Below are 21650 nucleotides of genomic sequence, written 5' to 3'. Positions count from 1 at the left end.
GGACTTAAACGGGAAGTTGATATTCCCGATAGTTTTTTAAACATTTGCACAGATCAGTTGTTCAAATCCACTTATGATCATTTAAAGTGTTCTTCTTGTCCTCGTATTTTCGTTGTTTTTGCTCCCTCTACCACCCTGATTCTATTGATACACCAGAAAAAAGGAAGGAACAATGTGTTGCAACAATAGGAAAACATGAGTATTTAATCTACATAAAAGCTAATACTTTTTAAAGAATTTCAAAGCTGTGAATTTCTCTGCCTGAATGTAGGAAGTGGAGCCTTTTCAATTCGTTGAAGCAAAAAGGTTTTTATTCAAAGTCCCTTATTGAAATTTTTAAAGTCCCTTATTCAACATGACTATGGTCACCGTCTTCCAGTTGGCACTAAATGCTTCGCAGATTTCAAGGGGGGTACGCAAAGTCGTCAGGACGCTAATACTGAGTTTCAAAGATACAAATTGTAAACATATAGTGGAAAGTAAAAGTTTTAAGGTGTGTTTGTACCTAATTAGAACAAGGCTTTTTAATGATAATAATAATTGATAATCCGTTCACAAAGCCCCAACCATATGATATATAACATTATAAGTAAACATATTGATGCCCCGTAAAGTTTCAGCACGCATTTTGCAAGGAGGCAGAGGTATGGCATTGTAGCATACCATTCTCGCCAAGTGTTTGGCATGCCCCTGCACCGTAATGCTTTATTCATCCCTTTCTAGCCAGCACACTGTTTAACTTCACCCTTCGATTAACTATGCTAGATTGCTCTTGCAGCAATGATCAGCTGAAGGTGTATTTCGTTTATAGTGCTTCATCCATATCTATATATTCTTAAGTTTGAAATGGCAAAAAGAATTATAAAGGAACGCATTAAGTGATGAACATAAAAAATATTGGATCAACTTTCTTTTTGGCCTTTATCAACATGTTAAATTGATTTTCATTAGACTAGTAGATTTTCATTCAGTAACACTTCTATAAATCTTTTGTCAAGTCATAACGACGGTATACGGCTCAAACTGTCCCTTTTTATATGATAAGCTCAGATTCTCATCAATGACTTAATCTTTCATCGAAGATCTTAATCTTTTAGGATTCGTTTATCTATTTTTCTAGGTATTAACTACGTATCCACTAAGAGCTTTCCCAAAGGTCAATTTCTTTCAAAATCCTAAAATACTAAGTAATCAGAAATATGATAATCAAAAGGTTTCTCTTCCTTCCAAATCTGGCGAAAACGTTTGAATACAATCGCGAAAAGGTTTCTTTTTGTACTTTATTTTCTACAAAATGCTAATACCTTGACAGCAAATATCTCTGTGTAATTGTGCCAAGACTGCACCCCCCCCCCCCCTCCACTCTTCGAAAAATTAGGTAAATATTTCACTTACAAATACCATTGTTTTTAGTAAAAAATATGCAAAAAGATGCCGTTTCACTGGCATTTGAGGTAACTTTTTTGAAAAGATTTATATTGAAGAATAGAAAAGCTGCACTGGAAATCCCTCCAAACTGCGCATGTGCATTTTCTAAATTTGTATCAGTATGCCATTTGGTCACGGAAGATAACGTCCAATGTTGATACAGCAGAACATATTACCAAATGCATGAAGTACCACCAAGATAACCTTAGATGAGTTTTTAATTCATGGTACTAGACCTTGACCTACGATTAGCATACACCAGGTACTGTTGCTTTCGCTTTTAGTAAATGGTAATCACTTGCAGCAGATTCATTTGTGATCCCTGAAGCGTGGAGGTGCCCATGAATAATCACTGGCTCACTATCTTTTGCATCCCCGTCAATACTGATCTTGAGCAACCATTGCGCGTAGCAGCTCAAATGGTGCGATGCGCAGTATCTCCCCGGGCACCCCTGCCTTCCCGCGTGATAAAATAGTGGAGAATGTTGCTTGCGTTTTCTCGCCAAGTTTTCTCGCCATTTAACTTTGCGCCATGTTTTCTAAAAAACAATACATCTGCTAACAGATAATTATTGCTACTTTGAAAAATATTAGAAAGATAATTCACCTCAACTTCCGTCAAAAAGTGCACTGGGAAACATCACAGAAAGAGAAAGGGTATTCCATGAAAAAATTAATCGGTCCAAAATTAACTCGAATACGAAAATACTTTCCAAGTTGAAAAAACTTACGAAGAAAAAATTAGAAATCGGGAGATTTTGCGTTATTGCTTATAAGCATCACATAGTGTTGCTTTTTGTGCGTGTGATCCAGCTCCAGCCAACCCCCCACCCCTCTCCACCCTCTCCCCTCTCCACCCCCTCCCGCCGCTAAGAGATTGCTCACTCCAAGACATGACTTCTAGATCCAGATTTATAGGTGAAACAACAGTCTTTTTAAGCAAGTTAAAACTTTTAATCAAAGGAACGAACAGGTGTTTTCTCGTAAACCTTGATTCTTTCCAAAAATGATACTAACAGCTAGTTATGCCTATGAGAAGTAATTTTTTCGGGATAACGCGGACCATTTCATGGAGGATGCCTCTTTGAAATCAACCCTTTAATTTGATTTACGGCTTACAGTCGACTTACGGCCTCATTTTGCAAAATTTTATAACGACATAAAGATGAAAATTTTATAAGGAATTTGACCGTGATTGCGAACTAGGAGGGGGGAAGTCTTGTTTAATTCAGTTTATTGAAGAAAATGGTATTTTTCTCTTTGTTTCGCCAAAAGGTTTTTTTCCATTAAAATCAACTTCTTTTATGTTTAATAAAATCCCCAGAGCTACCAAAACACATAATTGTTTTAAAAAAAACATGCGTGAGGTAACAAACATACTGGTAGTGGAATTTAACGGGGAGATTTTAGCATATTTCTCAAGTGTTTAAGATATTTGAGTGTTGGTTGTCAAGTGCTACGATAGAGACCATGGTACAAGGCCAGTGGATATGTTTACAGGCAATGGCAACATGGGTCACTGATTGCGATTTGCTTCTCCCCATTTTCAACATTGTGAACTGATTCTGCTGGGCGGTTAAACTACAAACTTCTTTGGTACTTCACATTCCATTAGATAAAAGGACATGTTCAGCTCATGGGTCGACCCTTTCGCTCAGGGAATGTTTCAGTCCTAATCTCATTTCTACATAGTTTCTTTAGCTCATTTGCCACCCTGGATAATGTTTTGATCCAGGCCCTTTTGGATAATGATATTGTTTTTGCTGGTACTCAATGATTTTTGCTAATCATGTTTGAACCATCACTGTGATATGAATAAAAAAATCATTGACTAACACAGACTCACATCAGCACCACCGAATGGGGGAAAAAGAGACCATTATGCTCAGCGGTTTAAAGGCAATCTGTCACGACGTTGATTCATTATAAGAACAAAGGGATTTCTATTGTTTCCAATCACCTTTTAATTTATCGCATTGTAAAAAATATAGCGGAGCGCTGGAATCGTGTTTAGGCTATTATTCCAGCTATTTTTCTCGTTAACCAATCCACAACGAGACAGATTGCCTTTAACCTTGGGCGTCATTAATAGGATGGTATGTGCGGAAAAGATTTAAAAACAACATATTTTCCCCGCTCTTCTGAACCAGAATTTTTAATTGCTCGGGGTGTCAATGTTAAAAATTTTTTGTAGCTTTTTGTGTTCTAAGTTTCATATGAAAAGTGTGCTTTCAAATTACATTAACGGCTGATTATTCATTTTAAATTTAGTGCTGGCAGAGCAACAGAGATGCCACCAACTCGGCAGTGTTCGACAAGGAGTCACTTTGACTGTAAAGGACAGCAAAGCAAAGCACTTGCTAGGCCCTGCCAAGTCGCTCAAAGACTGTATTGCCTTGTCTTGCAAAACAAGCGATGCAAATTACGCAGTTCTTGAGGATGGAAAGTGCCATGCACTTCATTGCAAGAAGAATACCTGCCAAATAAGTGAAGATGTTAAATCGAAGCAGAAGATTGTAGGCCTTTCTAGGGGCAGCAAGGCAAAATCTAAGCATGCAAAGAAAGTTATTAGCAAGAAAAACCAAAGCAAAGGTATGCGATATGCCTAGCTAAATAGTTTTTGGCATTTCTACTTTGTTTATCATATTATCCTCATACTTTTTATATTCTCAACATTTTTTTCTATTTCGTAGAATATGTACTATTGTCGATAGGAATCGAAGCAAAGTTCTTCTATTAGCAAACGCTAAAGTGAAATGCAAAATTATGCAATAGAAGCTGTCCTTGTCCTTTGTCATTAGATCCTCGAAATAATACCTTTGAATCGCATCAGGCACATACCTCCATTAACTTTTATTTAATAATAGCAAACACTTCTAATACATATAGCAAGACTTCAAATACCTTAATCAAGAAAAATTAGAGCATATTAATTTCACCATTATATAATCCTGGTATCTTTTACATTATCCATTAGTTTGTCATATATACTTGAGGTACTGTAAACTCTAAAGGGTGCCAAGGGAAAGTGGCAAAATCAAAACGTTTGTACCAGCAAGTATGGAGACGCGGTGTTTCCGCTTTCTTCTTAAACTATTTTTGCAAACTTAGACATCAAGCTTCTGTTCAAGTAAAGGCTATATTTGTTTAATGATATTAAGCTTTTATAAAAAAATACTGGACATTTTGCTGTTGGGCATATCGAAATATATTTTGCTATAGAGTACTAAGCATTTCGAAAGTATCATCAAAAAGTTAATTTTTTATCTTTTAATATGTATAAACATTTTTATTCTTTATTCGATAGTATTTGTATGTATTCGATAGTATGGTGCTTATTATCGAAATCTTGGTATGCACCCAATACAGAAATTGAAATATGACAAAGTTAATTCAAGTGCGGTATTTTGCCTGTTTGTTAGTACATCCCTGTTTTCAACGAAGATACATACTTCATACTATGAATTATGGGCGCCATTTAGCTTTCATATCCTGTAGAATTCCTGATGCATTAAAGGAGGCCTTCAATCATATTTTACTACTGGCCATTTGTAAAGGGTCTCTGATAACGTTTGCTCACATTTACCGAGTTTTGATTTGCAAATTTAATCTTTTGTTTTTCTTTCAGCAAAACCTTTGTCGAGGTCGACTGAGGCAAATACGCCGACCGCAAAGTCATCGAATTGGACGTTGGCATTTTCCACAGTAGTTGTTCCAAGTAACAAGACAAATCCTTTGCTAACAAGTGACTCTGAATCTCATTTTAAAGTAGAAAAGAAACACAAGTCGATACTGTCGACAAAAAGTACTGCTAAAGTTTCCAAAAGTACTAGGAAATCCCCTAGTAAACTTAAACAGACTGTAAATAAAACTAAAGTTCAGCAAAAGCTGCATAGAAAACATTCGAAGAGGAGGGCAGGATCGAATAAGAAAGATGCGGAGACCCGTTTTCATAAAGAAATTGTAAATAGTACTTCTAGACGACTAACGAGAGACTACCCGTATCAGTATTATCAGTATCAGTATCCTCCATCGGACAAATCGTATACGACACAAGAAACCGACTGGAGGCGAGATACAGTACCATCAGCCGACCAATCGTATGCTGGATACGACAGCATTGATAGGCAACCTTTATTTACGACCCAGGATGATTTAGCATCAGTCAACCAAGTTAGTCTTAGGGAGGGTGATGCCGATAGTCAAGGCAATGGGATATTTTCATTACCCATTGCCAGCCTTGTACGTAGAACGGAAATACCGGAAGGCACTCATCACATATCCGCAGTATCAATAGTTAATGACATGCTCCCAGCTAGCAGGGCACAGAACCCGTACCTTACGGATCGTGACACCATTCCACTTTTATCTTCATCGGACGATCGTCAAAGCACAGGATATATTGCAAGCAACAACGGTGACGTTCAGGATTCATCGGACAGGACGAAGCTGTATAGCCTGACAGGCTTACCTTCGCAGTATCAAGTTTCAAAGCAGGGTCAGGCCTTTGCAGCTGATTTATCAAAGCAGTATACTTCTTCTGATGGACTGCCTCAAGCGAATCTTGCGATGTTTCCCGTTGGTCAATCAGATTCAGGTCTTACTAACTACAAGAATTACGTTTCAAATGCCACTGGAATACCCTTAGGCCAGTACGCGCCTCTTGCCCCTTTGGCTGCGGGCAGCACTGAAGATCAGTCTCCAACCATGTCACCAGTTGTGATTGGATCAGATCAAAGTAATGTTAGTCCATTGTCTCCGAATAATGCACAGAGTTTATCAGGGAACCCCAATAATGCAACGGCTACATCATCAATGGAGATGGATCTAACCGACCCAGGTCATGCGCCAAACTCACCGGAAGCGTTCAAGGCTAACATGAAAAAGCTGGCAAATATTTCTGCATTAGCAAATGTTTTGCCTTCAAAGGAAGTTGCCTCTGTCGCTGATCTCTCGCCGAATCTCTCATCATCTGCTAGCTACCAGCCCCCTACCATTGTCACAGTTCCAGGAAACGCTGCGAGCTCTATTTCTTTGTCTGCAACAACCAGTGAAGAAGTTAAGAGCCCTGGAAGCTCATTGTATGCAGCTTTGAGCGCAGAACAGATCAATCCAGCATCCAGTAGTTCAAAAAATCCACAAGCGACAATATTTCCTTCTACTTCAACAGTTGAGCAAACATCCTCAGTTAAGGATGACTATTCAACGAATTCGAAAGTCCAGATTAATGACATTGATGCACCGGTGCAAAATGCTATTCTTCCTTTTGGAGGGAAAAAGGACACTTTCACCGAGCCTCAGTCGGGAGATGGACAATTAACGACAGGTTGGAATTTTACACAGAGGGGAATGCAGGGAACTGGAGTCAACATGGATTTACCGTTTCCCACAAGATTGAAGTTGCCAGAACCATCCCAAAGCCTTGCTCAAGCGTTATCAGGTTTGTCTATGGCTGTTTCTAGCAGACCAATTGCAGAAGTACCTTTAATTGAACCTACAGTTCTACCTGCCATTCCTGTTTTTACATCGGCTTCATCCACCAAGCAACTCACAGAGATGCCTTATTTCACAACCCGACTTGAATCTGCTGTTACTCCCACCCCAACAGAACGATCCGACACAGCAACGTCGACGACTAACTACGAAGCAACAGAAAATCCAATTTCTGTCCATAACGTAGACATCACAGGGTATACTTCTTCATGGTCCAAACTTTCTATTGCTACCGTAAACAGTGAAATTCTGTCAAATGTCCCAACTGCTTTCGCAAAGACAACATTACCGACAGAAACAGAAAATCCGACGACGCCTCCAACTATTACACAGAAACCGAGCAATATCAAAAACAACACTGTGACTGTTCCACAGTCAGGTACAAATTTACAGAGAAACCATACGACTAACACAGACGAGGACGCTGTTTCATATACCGAGACTGTTCTCGCTGACAAAAATCAGACTTACGAAATCACCTCAGACTCTAACATAGAGCCAACAGACAGAATAATGACAAAGAACAAAACAGCAGACCAACAGATTTTGACCAATGCATTAAATGCCAGAAACCAGACCATTCAATCTACTGAGGTCGGTCATATATCGCCCGGTAGTCGTATCCCACCGACCGATCAGACAGGACATTTGTCACCTATTTCGAAACCAAAGTTGAAGCTTTCGGACAACGGCAACGTCATTGTCTTGAACAATAGTACACATACCACCGAACGACCAGGGATACAAAAGATTTACGAGCAATACCGACTTGATGCAAAACGTAAAAATAAGTTGAAAAAGCAGCGACGTAAAGTGTTTAAAAAGGGAAATGGTATGTGTTGATGACAAGTGTTTATACCTTAATAATTATCTCTCTATTGGTGAGATTGTTGCTTATAACTCAGTTGGAAAAATACTGATTTTTGGATTAGCTTACTTGTTGCAAAGACTGAAACACATAGGCTACCTAAAAGGAAACCTTTACGTCAAAGACTTCTTGTCCTTAGCTTCGGCCGAAAATGACTGTTTGACTGGGACTGTTTGACTGTTTTGTTTACTGTGAAGTCCTCTACGGCTAAATACCACAGCATTGTATTAAAGTGCTTAAGGAAAAAGACTATTTTATGTCCATAGCGAATTAAAAACATCATATATATAGACACGTAACTTTTTGACGTCACATTATGTGCAAACTGTTTGCTCTATATTACAGTGTCCTTTATTTTGAGAAGCCATAGAGCATGCATCAGCGCAAAGTCATACTGTATTGTTTAACACATTTTGCCATGCCGTATTGCCAACGAAAGGCTAACGGTAGTATTTCTCGTTACGTCCACAGGTTGCAACGAACCACTTGGTCTCTCCAATGGCCTAGTACGAGATTACCAATTGACTTCATCGTCCTATCTGTCCCCTGAATACGCTCCTGCAAAGGGGCGACTTGGCATGCAGCAAGGTATGGAGAAGAATTCTTCCAGTGCTTGATTTTAGATGATTTGAATCCAATTTCTAGTTTTTCCACACAGATTTGCCTTCATATGTGTTAAGTTGCAGTCGGTTAATGTTACCTATAAATCTTGTATTGTTGTTATCTCCAGTCTCTTCACCTGCCTTGAAGGGAGTCTCGTCATTTTTTTAGGTGGAGCCAATGGTTGGTGTGCTGACCCCCGGTTGAATAATGTAACCCAGTACTTGCAAGTAGACTTTCAAAAAGTGCAGGAGGTTTGCCGAGTGGGGATGCAGGGCCATCAGAATTTGAGAAATTGGATCTCACATTATAAAGTTTCATTCTCAATGGATGGCAGGCATTGGTCCATTTACAAAGAAGGCGGTAAAGACAAGGTATGTGACACTGTGACACGTTTATACCTTGTGAAATATTCCATCACTAATTACTCTAAGAAGACAACTACTCGTTTACTTGTATATCCAATTACCTCGAATATCTATCCAACAGGTTATTCAAGGAAATATTGCGCAGGAAGATTGGACATCGTACAGGCTCATTCTTCCAATTCGAACGCGTTTCATTCGAATCCTGCCGCAGACGTGGGAGGGCAACGCCATTTGCACGCGTGTCGAGTTTTATACACAAAATCAACAAGGTATACTACATAGGCATTCAGATATCTTTTTGGCATCTTTTTTTGTAGCTGGGTCTATTTTCTGGTGATCGTTTTTTACTCTGATTTTAATTTCAGTAGTAACATATTTGTGCAGTAGTAAATATTTTATGACATTTTTGGATAAATTTCTTACTTTTCATTGTTTACTACCTATGTCGTCAATTCAGCTGTTTTTGAGAGCTTTTTGAATTTCTGACAACCTTACTTTTTTGTAACATTCCGTTAAGATGTTTGTTTCTTTAATTTCAATATGTCTGTTTGAGTAGCTTAGAACATCTTCGTTAAATCCCAGCATAAGGGTTCGAATATTTTGAAGAAGCGCCTACAATAACCTTTTCTGTTGTTATTTTTTACTTAATTGGTCGAGGATAAAATGGTTTTGATTTTGTGTACATAATTTTTCATTAAAAATTTTAAGAATTACGATCGTACAACCGACAACCTCCTGAATTAGCACGAAGGCAAAAAATATCATATAGGTTCTGGAATATAAACTCTGTAAGTGATCATCCATTTTTGTTGATAAATTAATTTTACTTTTAGGAGGTGAAGTGCTGTATGGTCGATCAAGTATACCAAATGCAATGCAGAATTTAATTGACGATCTTAGCTTCGAGAAAATCGACAATGAAATAGTATTTGATAGTTCACCGATGGGTAACAATGCTTATCTCAACAAAGGCGCGGCAGTTTACGATACGCACGGAAAGTGTCGTCATGCCGCGCGGATTATCGAGGGATCTGATATTCTGCTTGATGGAAGAAATATGCGGGTGAAACCGAGGGAAGCGATCTCGATTAGCGTTTGGATTAGAATGGACAATACCGAAGGTGTTCATTCGATATTTGATACTATAGGAGCGAACTCTAGGCATGTTTTGGGGCAATATCATTTTGAAATTGTCGGTGGTGCGGTGCGATGGTTTCATCGCGATGAAAATGGTACTCAGATCTTCTCCGCGATTACAGGTTAGTAAGAAATCTGTATTTTAGATACAAAACAGACCTAAGTAATGACACGGCTTAATGTAATAAGGATTTTGAAATCTGTAAATCGTATTATTTTGTGTTTATCAACTTATTAATCTGCGCTTATTAAGTTTTTGGGAAGTTTTCTGTTACCGAGTTTACTAATTCATTATTCTGTTTTGATAACTGGGCCTTTTATAAAACACAGCTTGATCTAGGGACAGGTATGATTATTATGTAATTCAACATGCAATGCTATACAAATTATCTATGTATGTGTTTGAGAAAATATTCTATCCTTTCTTATAGTTTTAGTGGGACTTCACTTTTGATGATATGGAAAATATGCCTTACACACTTAGTATTGGCATTAATGCTTTGGTACCAAAACCAGGGTCCGAGACATTAAATGATAAAATTTATATGATTAAGTATATTCTACAATCTTGAAGCTAAAGATTTTGTATGCTATGTATGGGATATTGAAATATTTTATACGTTTTGGTAAATAAAACAACGAATGATTTTATACATACATTCTCAGTTATTTTTTGCATTAGCATTTTTTATTTTAGTTTTGGTTGACGTAGATTAGCAAATGTCTAATTTGCCAATCGTTAATTAGACTTTAATTATTCAAACTACTAGAAATATTACCAATCTCAAATGAACAAATTATAAATTTAATCGTTTTTTATATTCTGCAAAATTATAGAACCGAATTTCGTAAGCCCGCGAGAATGGAATCATCTTGTTGCGTCATACGATTCTCAAACTGGTGAAACAAAGATCTACGTAAATGGAAGCCGTGTGGCAGACACCAAAGGAAGTGGACTGCTATCGCAAGACTGGGGTGGTCGCGTAGGCCTCGGCAGGCATAAAGATACACGTGATCTCCAAGGTGACATAGATGAATTCAGAATCTATAACGAGGCTATACAGGGTGAAAAGATTTTGGAATTATCACGGGAATGCAACTTTGATAAATACTGTAAGTTTGAAGATTAACTTTTAGTTATTTAAGTTTACTTCGAAACTCTTGTGAGATCTATGGATTGCCAAAAAGAATTCTCTTGTTTCTCACGAAGCTGTATAATTCTTGTACTTCTATGTTTTCGAGTTTACTAAGCCTCGGCAACATCTTCATATTTAGAAAGCATGTAGAGTAGTTAACGTTAATATAAAAATTGTGTTTTGTCATGCAATGCTTGGGAGAAATAACAACAGTAATTTAGCGGTAACTAAAGGACTTCGAATTAAACTTTAAAACACTGATACCCTAAGTAAACTGGTGCCTTTATTTTTTTTATAAAGCCTCTACTATTTCTATTTCTGTTATACATTTTACCATAATTTGTATTTGCAGTGCCACAGTATAGAGATTCATTTTAATGCTTTTGTTTAATTTTGCTATCCATTTTTATTGGTAGATTGTGGCTCTGTGCTGACTGCTGAACGTGGGATGCTTATAACACCGGATTACCCGTCGCTGCATCACGGACCAGTTGAATGTCTTTGGGAAATTAAGGGTATGCCGGGGGAGATAGTTGCTATCGATGTGAAAGAGTTTGACATTAACAACTGCAATGCTTCAAGACTTGAAATAAGGGACAGAGATAATGATACATTAATTGGAAGCTACTGCGGTGGAGCAAAACCAGGGAGAATCGAATCCCATGGTAACCAGATGACAGTGAAATTTATAAGCACAGGATCACGGGAAGGAGAGCGTTTCAAAATAGAATTTCAAAGAGGTAATTTCTTAATGCATTCCGCGAACCATTGCAATTTTAGATACACCAAATACACTTTATGTTTTGAAAATCTCGCCCATTTGTTATTAAACGCCATCAAAATCTGAAGATTTTTTTCGACCACCAAAATTATCTTCGATATTAAAGAAAGTCTGAATGCTAATGATAATTGTTTGATTTTGCAATGCGTTGTCTGTCATGTCTTTTGCCAATATATTAGTTACTTGAAAACTGACTGATTATTTTGCCTTTTGCCATTTTAAATTGTCTTTTTTATTGAACAAAGCAAATAATCTGCGATACTTAACAATTTCATCTGCAGAAAAGAAAAGGACTTCAAAGAAGACAATGAGTAGCCTGTGCCGCAATTCGGATTTGTACCAAAATGTCACACTGGTTGGAGGATCTAAAGCTGGTACATTCACGGACTTGGGACATACCAATGACATGCGAGCATGCCAAGAAAGGTACGTTGCCATCAGATTTCTAGATAAATCAATTGCTACTCAGGTTTGAATGAAAAGAGCACCATGGTCTAGTTGGTATTTATTGTGGAATGTAGGTACCCGGTCAAAAATGACTTTATAAGATTTACTTCAAAAAGTGTTAAGCCATTAATTTCTCTATTAGCACAATATTTCTCAACAAGGAACTCAAGATGCCAAGTCACAGTGAAAAGTTCCAACCTAAATTTTTTGATTATCTGATTGTATAATCTTTTATTGCAATGCTTGATAGCATGTAATGAGTAGATCTGTAGCTATGTTTGAGTAAGCAAATAAGCTGGTTTAATGACTGGGAAATTTAGAGCAAGACACGATGTGTAGGTCAGTCTTTCCAAGACAATTTTGTGTAAAAAGCTTCGAAACTTTTTAAGGCTATGTAACTGCAACGGTGTATGCTTAGAGTCTACAGGCACTTTTAAGGCTATATTTAACTGCAACGGTATGTGCTTAATGGATGAGCTTCGACGTAATCAAGTATGGTTTTTCTTCATAGTGATAGCTAGTTTTCTGTCGACACCCTTCAAGGTATATTATATTAAGGGGAACAATTAGCAGGGCAAACAGAGTCCAGAGTGCGAATCCAGTTTCAAATTACATCTTTTTGTCATCTTCTACCGTAACATTCAGCGATATTTCTTTTTTTTAGATGTTGCGACAAAGAAACCTGCGAAATCGCTTTCATGATTGAGGGCAGCTGTTATGGAGTTCGCTGTTACGACCAGAATTTGTGCAAAATTAGGAAGGCTAAGAATACGAAACTCAATCCCATGCTTTCATTTATCACAAGAGTGGGAATAAGTAAGTATAAACATCTAACTCATTATTTCTTTTTTCAGATGTCTATATTTCCTAACGAACTATATTGAGACTATTTCTTATATGGTATAATTCTTTTTCTTTTTTCTATTTTTCTGGAATCCTGTATTTTGCCAAAAATATTTCTTGTCGATTTGTACCTTTTCTATTGTTCTTTTTACTGGTTTCATTTAAGAACTGTTTAGGCAGATCAGCTGCAAGACTTTCCAGCAATGTTACTGTCTTGTTCTGAGTTTTGAAATTTTGCAATCATGTTTAGAACTTGTTAATCTTTGAATAACTTACTCTTCAGTTTATCCCTTTTGATTTGAAGCACGGAAACTTGCATGATAATGCCTTCTGAATCAACCAAGTACCAAAGAGCTTCAAACTTTTTACAGACATCGTTGCACAGAAGGATGTTTCAGTTTATAAATAAAAAGGAATTAAGATCTTTTCATTAAATTTTGGGATTAAAACTGTTTGAATCATAAGCGATTTCCTATTTAATTTTAAAACTAAAACTTACTTGTTGATGTTCTATGGAGCAAATATGAATAACACATCAAATTTTTATTCATAAATGTTACGTTCCATTAAGTTATGTGATTCACTCTGATCTATATGCCTGCGATCTTCTAGCGCCACGGATTGTCCCTATGTTTGCTGAAAAGCCAAAAGTTTCGGCACCAGTTGCTGCATTGAAGGCTCCAAGCAATGCAATCAATGTACAAATGATCTCAAAAGAGGTGAAAAAGCCCGATCTTCAACCCGCCAAGCCAAAGCGCAAGTGCCTGCGAGGTGAAGCACACCACAACGTGACAATGGCTCGTGGCATGAAGGCTGGCAATTTCACTTCGCGTGGTGTTGTGGATAATTTTGATACCTGCTTCGACAAATGCTGCGAAGATATCCACTGTGATGCAGCCTTCATGGTGAAGAGAACCTGCTTCTCAATAAGATGTAACAACGCAGACTCGTGCAAATTCAAGGCTGCGAGGCCATCTGCCTTTAACCCGACTTTAGCATACGTCATAAAGGACCAGCCGAAACCAAAAGGTATTCTTTTATTCGTCTAATTCCCCCAATCAGCCTCTGTATATCGAACTAAATGTCAGTGATTCGAGGCTTCAAATTCATAGTGATTCTGCAATGCCTGTCTTCGTTTGTAATCGACTGCTCTTAACGATGATTTTGATCACAATGCTTTGATAACTACCAAGTGCTATAAACTTCAAATATTCAAGTATTATTCAAGAGAACTTAATTCAACTTGCCTCATGAAATCAAACTGAGCAAAAATTCGGTTATTAATGCTCTTGATGAGTTTTGACTAGCGTTTTTCAATATTTCAGTGTTATTCAAAGTATCACTGTCATATTCGGAACGTGCGATGGATAAACTTGAGCCTGCTTTACCAAGTATACTTTTGAATAGACGAAATATGTTTATTCAAAGGACGATATACTAGTGAGAACCAATTTAACGCTGCAGTAAGCCCTGTAAAAAAGAAACAATTTTTTAGAAACCTTTAGGCTCAAGTACTTTCTGAAAGCCTCTGGTTTGTAAGAAATGGTTAGTCTAAAAGGTAATATAAAATTTTTTATATGTGGGTCCAAAATGCATCATTCTTAACAGGGCTTTTAAAACTACATTTATTTCTAGATGACAAATTTTTAGTTAATTTCGGTGCTACAAAATACTATAAAGCTTTAGCTATAAGACAGCATTCGTTTTCAACTTAAATACATATGTGAATGGGTTAAATGCAATTTTTGTGGTACATCAATAAGCCCTGTTCACACTGCAGAAACTCTTTGGCTAAGCAGTAAAAACCGTTTTTTTGCGAGACCTAGTTGTTTCTGACTTTTGCGAGTTGAAAATCATTTTAAGCTGCTTCTATCAGTGATTAGTAGAACCCACAATGTGTGCGATTGATAAATATATACCAACCTGACTTAATCTTTTGCAGTGGAAACTACTGGGACGGCCAAGTCTGCTGTTATTGAATCAAACAGCTGTACGAAGTCACGGGTGTCAAAAATCTATCAAAATGTCACACTTAGAGACGGAATCAATTCTGGTGAGTTCATTGACCGAGGCAGTGTTGGCACGATGGATGACTGTGTCAAGCAATGCTGCGGAGATGACAACTGCAACTTAGCCTTCATCATTAAGGAGACCTGTTTCACTGTTAAGTGTAAAAGCTACGAATCGTGTTCTTTAAAAGCAGCTGTTTCTCATTTCTATAACCCAAAGATTGCTTATGTTAATTGGAATCCACCAAGGGATAATCTTGGAGAAGGTGAGGCTTCATGCTGACGTTATCTTCAAAATTTATCAAAAATTGCGAAGCATATCTTAAATGAACTAAACAATGCGCACTTAAGTATGGCTATATACGCTCCTTGTTATTTGCCTACACTTATTTGCCCAATTCAAAACTATCCCTCAAGTTTATTAAAGTTCTGTTTGTATGAGGTATTGAGGGATTGCATGTAGATCATTGTAAGCTGTTGGGGTTTAGTAGAAATGCTTAGATCCTATCCAGGTCATTTGAAGAAGTTATTTTAATCAGAGAACAACATGCAAGATCCTGCCCAGCTTATTTGAATTACTTATTTTCTTCCAGGCAAAAACAAGTATGATTACAAAGGATGTTGGCGAGACTTTGACATGTCAGCATTTGCCATTCCACTACTAGAAGGAACAGACCCACTTCTGACTGGCATTTACAAGAAAAGAGACGACCCAGTTAATGATTGTGCCACTGTGTCCCAACATCGTGGCTACTCAGGTATTCAAATCTCACATCATAACGATACTACAACAAAATACTGATCTTGGTTTCTCTTTAAAGTGGACTCGCAGTTATGTCCTTCAATTTGTAATCGTGCATACAAAATTTCCGACATAAATATCTGCACCTGGTACAAATTTTGCATTTAGTAATCATACTTGTTCCTTAAAAGATTCTTTGCTTAAAACGTGTAGCAGGGTTTCTTAAGAGTTGGGAAAGTTACTGAGGTTTAAGTTTTTGCAGAGTTCTTAATAATGGCAAATTAATGTTGTGGAATTTCTCTAACCTAAGGAATAAAAATCAATAATTAGATCCAAGAACACCGAGTTTGCCTTCGCTGTATAACAAAACAAGAGTTAGTGTAAAGGCAACAGGATTTTAAAGACAGCTAATAGAGAGTGCGGGAAAACAACCGAACCGAGCGAAGCTCGAACTCACGATCCCTGACTTTATAAGTCAAGTGCTCTACCACTGAGTTTAGAGTTCGAAGAACAAGAGTTCAGAGTTAAACATAATCACGGACAAAACAATAGTTCAGAGTTAAACATAATCACGGACAAAACAATAGTTCAGAGTTAAACATAATCACGGACAAAACAATAGTTCAGAGTTAAACATAATCACGGACAAAACAATAGTTCAGAGTTAAACATAATCACGGACAAAACAATAGTTCAGAGTTAAACATAATCACGGACAAAACAATAGTTCAGAGTTAAACATAATCACGGACAAAACAATAGTTCAGAGTTAAACATAATCACGGACAAAACAATAGTTCAGAGTTAAACATAATCACGGACAAAACAATAGTTCAGAGTTAAACATAATCACGGACAAAACAATAGTTCAGAGTTAAACATAATCACGGACAAAACAATAGTTCAGAGTTAAACATAATCACGGACAAAACAATAGTTCAGAGTTAAACATAATCACGGACAAAACAATAGTTCAGAGTTAAACATAATCACGGACAAAACAATAGTTCAGAGTTAAACATAATCACGGACAAAACAATAGTTCAGAGTTAAACATAATCACGGACAAAACAATAGTTCAGAGTTAAACATAATCACGGACAAAACAATAGTTCAGAGTTAAACATAATCACGGACAAAACAATAGTTCAGAGTTAAACATAATCACGGACAAAACAATAGTTCAGAGTTAAACATAATCACGGACAAAACAATAGTTCAGAGTTAAACATAATCACGGACAAAACAATAGTTCAGAGTTAAACATAATCACGGACAAAACAATAGTTCAGAGTTAAACATAATCACGGACAAAACAATAGTTCAGAGTTAAACATAATCACGGACAAAACAATAGTTCAGAGTTAAACATAATCACGGACAAAACAATAGTTCAGAGTTAAACATAATCACGGACAAAACAATAGTTCAGAGTTAAACATAATCACGGACAAAACAATAGTTCAGAGTTAAACATAATCACGGACAAAACAATAGTTCAGAGTTAAACATAATCACGGACAAAACAATAGTTCAGAGTTAAACATAATCACGGACAAAACAATAGTTCAGAGTTAAACATAATCACGGACAAAACAATAGTTCAGAGTTAAACATAATCACGGACAAAACAATAGTTCAGAGTTAAACATAATCACGGACAAAACAATAGTTCAGAGTTAAACATAATCACGGACAAAACAATAGTTCAGAGTTAAACATAATCACGGACAAAACAATAGTTCAGAGTTAAACATAATCACGGACAAAACAATAGTTCAGAGTTAAACATAATCACGGACAAAACAATAGTTCAGAGTTAAACATAATCACGGACAAAACAATAGTTCAGAGTTAAACATAATCACGGACAAAACAATAGTTCAGAGTTAAACATAATCACGGACAAAACAATAGTTCAGAGTTAAACATAATCACGGACAAAACAATAGTTCAGAGTTAAACATAATCACGGACAAAACAATAGTTCAGAGTTAAACATAATCACGGACAAAACAATAGTTCAGAGTTAAACATAATCACGGACAAAACAATAGTTCAGAGTTAAACATAATCACGGACAAAACAATAGTTCAGAGTTAAACATAATCACGGACAAAACAATAGTTCAGAGTTAAACATAATCACGGACAAAACAATAGTTCAGAGTTAAACATAATCACGGACAAAACAATAGTTCAGAGTTAAACATAATCACGGACAAAACAATAGTTCAGAGTTAAACATAATCACGGACAAAACAATAGTTCAGAGTTAAACATAATCACGGACAAAACAATAGTTCAGAGTTAAACATAATCACGGACAAAACAATAGTTCAGAGTTAAACATAATCACGGACAAAACAATAGTTCAGAGTTAAACATAATCACGGACAAAACAATAGTTCAGAGTTAAACATAATCACGGACAAAACAATAGTTCAGAGTTAAACATAATCATGGACAAAACAAGAATTCAGAGATAAACATAATCACGGACAAAACAAGAGTTCAGAGATAAACATAATCATTTACAAAATACTTTGGTGAAAACCAAAGAGTTTACAAGCGAATTTTATGAAGTCAGTCAAACATTGAAATTCAGAAGTTTTAACAGTTTCAAACCCTGATAATGTAAAGTTTCCTTAACGTTGTTCAATATCTGTATCCTTCAGTAAATAGCTTTTTCTTGAATTTGTTCACAGTCTTTGCGATACAAAATGGTGGTGCCTGCTTCAGTGGGCCAAAAGCTGCTTCGTCCTATAAAAGATATGGTCCCTCAGAATCTTGTAAAGGAGGCCGCGGAGGCGCATTTTCCAACAGTGTTTACAAGTTGTTCGACGATGGTATGTATTGACATCGCTTATTGTATCCGCTCGAAGATTACGCAAAAAAATCAGGAAATTTAAGCAAAGACCCTTTTTTGATAAAAGCATGAGAAGAATAAACCTTTGTTTAAATAGAGTATCAATGAATAGATTTTCATTGAAAATTTCACTTTACTTCAATGCTAGTTCCAGTCACCTCTTGTTGTATCAACAAAAGTTTAATTTGTCATTGACGAAAGTTATTGAATTACAAAGCAGAAAAAGGAACGTAGATCAATTCATCGTACGTGCCTTATTCAGACCTCGGGGAACCTAAGGCATCCTTGTTGATATTCTTTTCAAAAATAACAACCTATCTTTCCCCTACTTGTTTCTTCTTTACATAAGCTCTCGTTCTATGGTGCAGAAGCAGGTATATTTCTTTTAACTCTCTATAAACATTACCCTAAGATCTTAGCTCTTTGTCACGACTGACTTATCAGGCTGGTTTCTTTGAAGTAGTTTGAGAACAACAAACCGATTCCCTATGCTCGACCACTGCCTTAGGAATTGACTTTGTACCATTGAAACTTGTCATATTTTTCCAGGATCTGTTATGAGCCTGGGCTGCTGGGCTGACTTGCAAGACCGTGCCTTTAAACGCATGGAAAAGCTTGATGCTGCCCTTCAAGAGCCATATCAAAACAGGGCTGCCCCAATTGATGTATGTGCTACAGTTGCCAAGAAACATAGTGCAAGTATCTTTGCTTTGCAAAAAGGTGGTCAGTGCTTCATTGGAAAGGGTAGTCCTGATACATATCGGAGATACGGTCCGTCTAGAAAATGCAAGTATGGCCTAGGAGGGCAAATGGCAAATGACGTGTATATAGTTAGAGGTAAGTAGATAATAAAAAATTTTCAATTGAACCAGTGCTAGAACTACAAAGACTTCCAAAACTTTTGGAATACTTTTGGTTTTTTCGACATTTCGACATTTACAGCAAAGTCACGACATACTTTTGAAGCAAACCTTTTTTCAAGCGATTGATTTGATATACTGCTTTACAAGCAACATTGTTTTAAGGAGAAAGAGGTTAGTCCATTAGAAACACGGAAAACAAAGGGAAAGAAATTTTTTCCAAAAATATGTAGGTGTTCCAAGATTTTTTGGCAGAAATTGCAGTATTGCACCAGCCGGAGTATCTTGAGGCAATTTCTTTCATTAGGTAGCAGCTTTTTCAGTTGTAATCTATATCTTTATCGATTTGCAGGAGACAATGCAAACACCGCAAATGTGCAGACCCAAACTACAAATGCAGTGATGAAAAATAGAACAGGAACTGAAGAAGGAGATGGGCAACCGACACCCCAAAGTCCGTTGACAACACAACCACAAACTACCACGACTCCACCACCAACAACAACAAAAGCAACAACATCGACAACAGTAACAACAACAGCATCATCGGCACCTTTGACAACAACAACAGCCCCAGTTGTTGAAACAACAACGCCAGCAGCCATAACAACGACAATTTCAGCCAATACCGAAGCGATGCCAGAAACCACTGTTCAGGCTACAGCAGCATCAAATGCCAACATAAAGTCTGCGGACACTTCCACGTCGGTCAATGAACAGTTACAGCCTGGTGAGGTTGTATACAAAGAGCAACTAACAGACACGGAACATATCAAGTTCGTATACTCAGCCGATGCTGTAGTACCTAATGTAACGTTAGCGGCCGGAATCAATTCTGGGACTTTCATAGATAAAGGAACAATTGAGAATATGGATGACTGTGTTAAATCATGTGGACAAACGAACAACTGTGATATTGCTTTTAAACTTGGTAAACAGTGCTTTGGAATCACCTGTAAGGGTCCGGACAGTTGTCGAACGAAGCCGGCTTTCTCCGCTTTCTATAATCCGCAAATTGCAAAAGTCAAACATCGAACTATCAAAACACCAAGAAGAAAAGGTTTGTTTAATTTGATTTAAAATCTAGGTAGTATAACCCCTTTTGGCTTGAAAGACTTTGGAACCTCAGAAGTAATGTGCGTATTTAGTCTAAGGGCACTGAAATTGGCTTTAAAATAGAAATTCACCTGATACCCTCTGGTGTTGCTTGAAAGCATTTCTACCAGTACTGGGCGAAATAAGAACCACAATAAAGTACTACTGTTAATAAAGGAGGTAAAATCGAGCACTTTTCACAAAAGATGTTGGGGAGGTTAAAGAACTAGCTATTGAATATCTGGACAGATCCACCGACCCAAGTTCACGACCTAGTGGGTGGAACTTTTCTATGGACAGATCTTGATAATGAAGATCTTGAGGAACGTCATTGATAATGAAGGTAGTCCTGTCTGGTTGATTCAGAGCTTCAGAGCTTCAGAGCTGTATTTGGAGATATCAATCGACCGAAGCATGCTATTTTACAGACATATTGCTCAAGAAATCTTAGGATAAGTGTAATACTCTCATGTCATAAGGCCTAGTTGGCACAAGGTAATTGTAATACAGTAGATAATCTTTTATAAAAAGGCCTCAATTCTTAGGTTTGACATTGCGCAATTGAAATTTCCCGCTTTTTTACATTATCTTTTTGTTCTATAGAAGAAATACAAACCGATAGCAACCCAACACAACGCTCCCTATGTAAAGCAAAGAACACGGTCAATAACGTTACCTTGGTTGACGGAATCGGAGCTGGAAATTTCACGGACTTAGGCCATATCACTGATATGGATGATTGTATTTCACGATGTTGCAGTGACTCTAAATGCGAACTCGCTTTCCGAATCGAGGATGACTGCTACGGAGTCACTTGCTACAGCGAACATTCTTGCAGGACACGTAGTGCTCGCAACGCAATCAGCCTGCGTCCAATAATAGCCTTTGTCAGAGATGTCGGCAGCAGGCAGGGTGAGTCTCACATCAGTTACAGTGTCCTAATTACTATATTGTCATAGGCAATAGCTTAGAGAA

At 37.2% G+C, this 21650-nt stretch overlaps 1 protein-coding gene across 8 annotated transcripts in view; it reads left to right on the top strand.

The window, feature by feature from the left end:
* LOC135684164 (uncharacterized) overlaps positions 1 to 21650 on the top strand; it is a 52684-nt gene that overhangs the window by 12537 nt on the left and 18497 nt on the right. For 7 of the 8 annotated variants that reach the window (XM_089115921.1, XM_089115923.1, XM_089115925.1 and 4 more), the window contains 17 exons: positions 3700 to 4020; positions 5057 to 7753; positions 8261 to 8377; positions 8561 to 8763; positions 8879 to 9026; positions 9591 to 10016; positions 10732 to 11007; positions 11447 to 11770; positions 12093 to 12237; positions 12923 to 13074; positions 13714 to 14130; positions 15044 to 15376; positions 15704 to 15868; positions 18560 to 18700; positions 19270 to 19557; positions 19933 to 20640; positions 21279 to 21587. In XM_089115921.1, the coding sequence (XP_088972047.1) occupies positions 3700 to 4020; positions 5057 to 7753; positions 8261 to 8377; positions 8561 to 8763; positions 8879 to 9026; positions 9591 to 10016; positions 10732 to 11007; positions 11447 to 11770; positions 12093 to 12237; positions 12923 to 13074; positions 13714 to 14130; positions 15044 to 15376; positions 15704 to 15868; positions 18560 to 18700; positions 19270 to 19557; positions 19933 to 20640; positions 21279 to 21587 (7170 nt within the window). The remainder of the gene's footprint in view (positions 1 to 3699; positions 4021 to 5056; positions 7754 to 8260; positions 8378 to 8560; positions 8764 to 8878; positions 9027 to 9590; positions 10017 to 10731; positions 11008 to 11446; positions 11771 to 12092; positions 12238 to 12922; positions 13075 to 13713; positions 14131 to 15043; positions 15377 to 15703; positions 15869 to 18559; positions 18701 to 19269; positions 19558 to 19932; positions 20641 to 21278; positions 21588 to 21650) is intronic. The other variant, XM_089115928.1, reaches the window with a different exon arrangement.

This window comes from Rhopilema esculentum, unplaced genomic scaffold (assembly GCF_057945365.1).
Source record: "Rhopilema esculentum isolate cy_ngs unplaced genomic scaffold, ASM5794536v1 HiC_scaffold_37, whole genome shotgun sequence".
Classification (NCBI taxonomy): Eukaryota; Metazoa; Cnidaria; class Scyphozoa; order Rhizostomeae; family Rhizostomatidae; genus Rhopilema; species Rhopilema esculentum.
The sequence above is the reverse complement of the archived record's forward strand: the minus strand, read 5'-3'. Positions and strand labels throughout refer to the sequence as shown.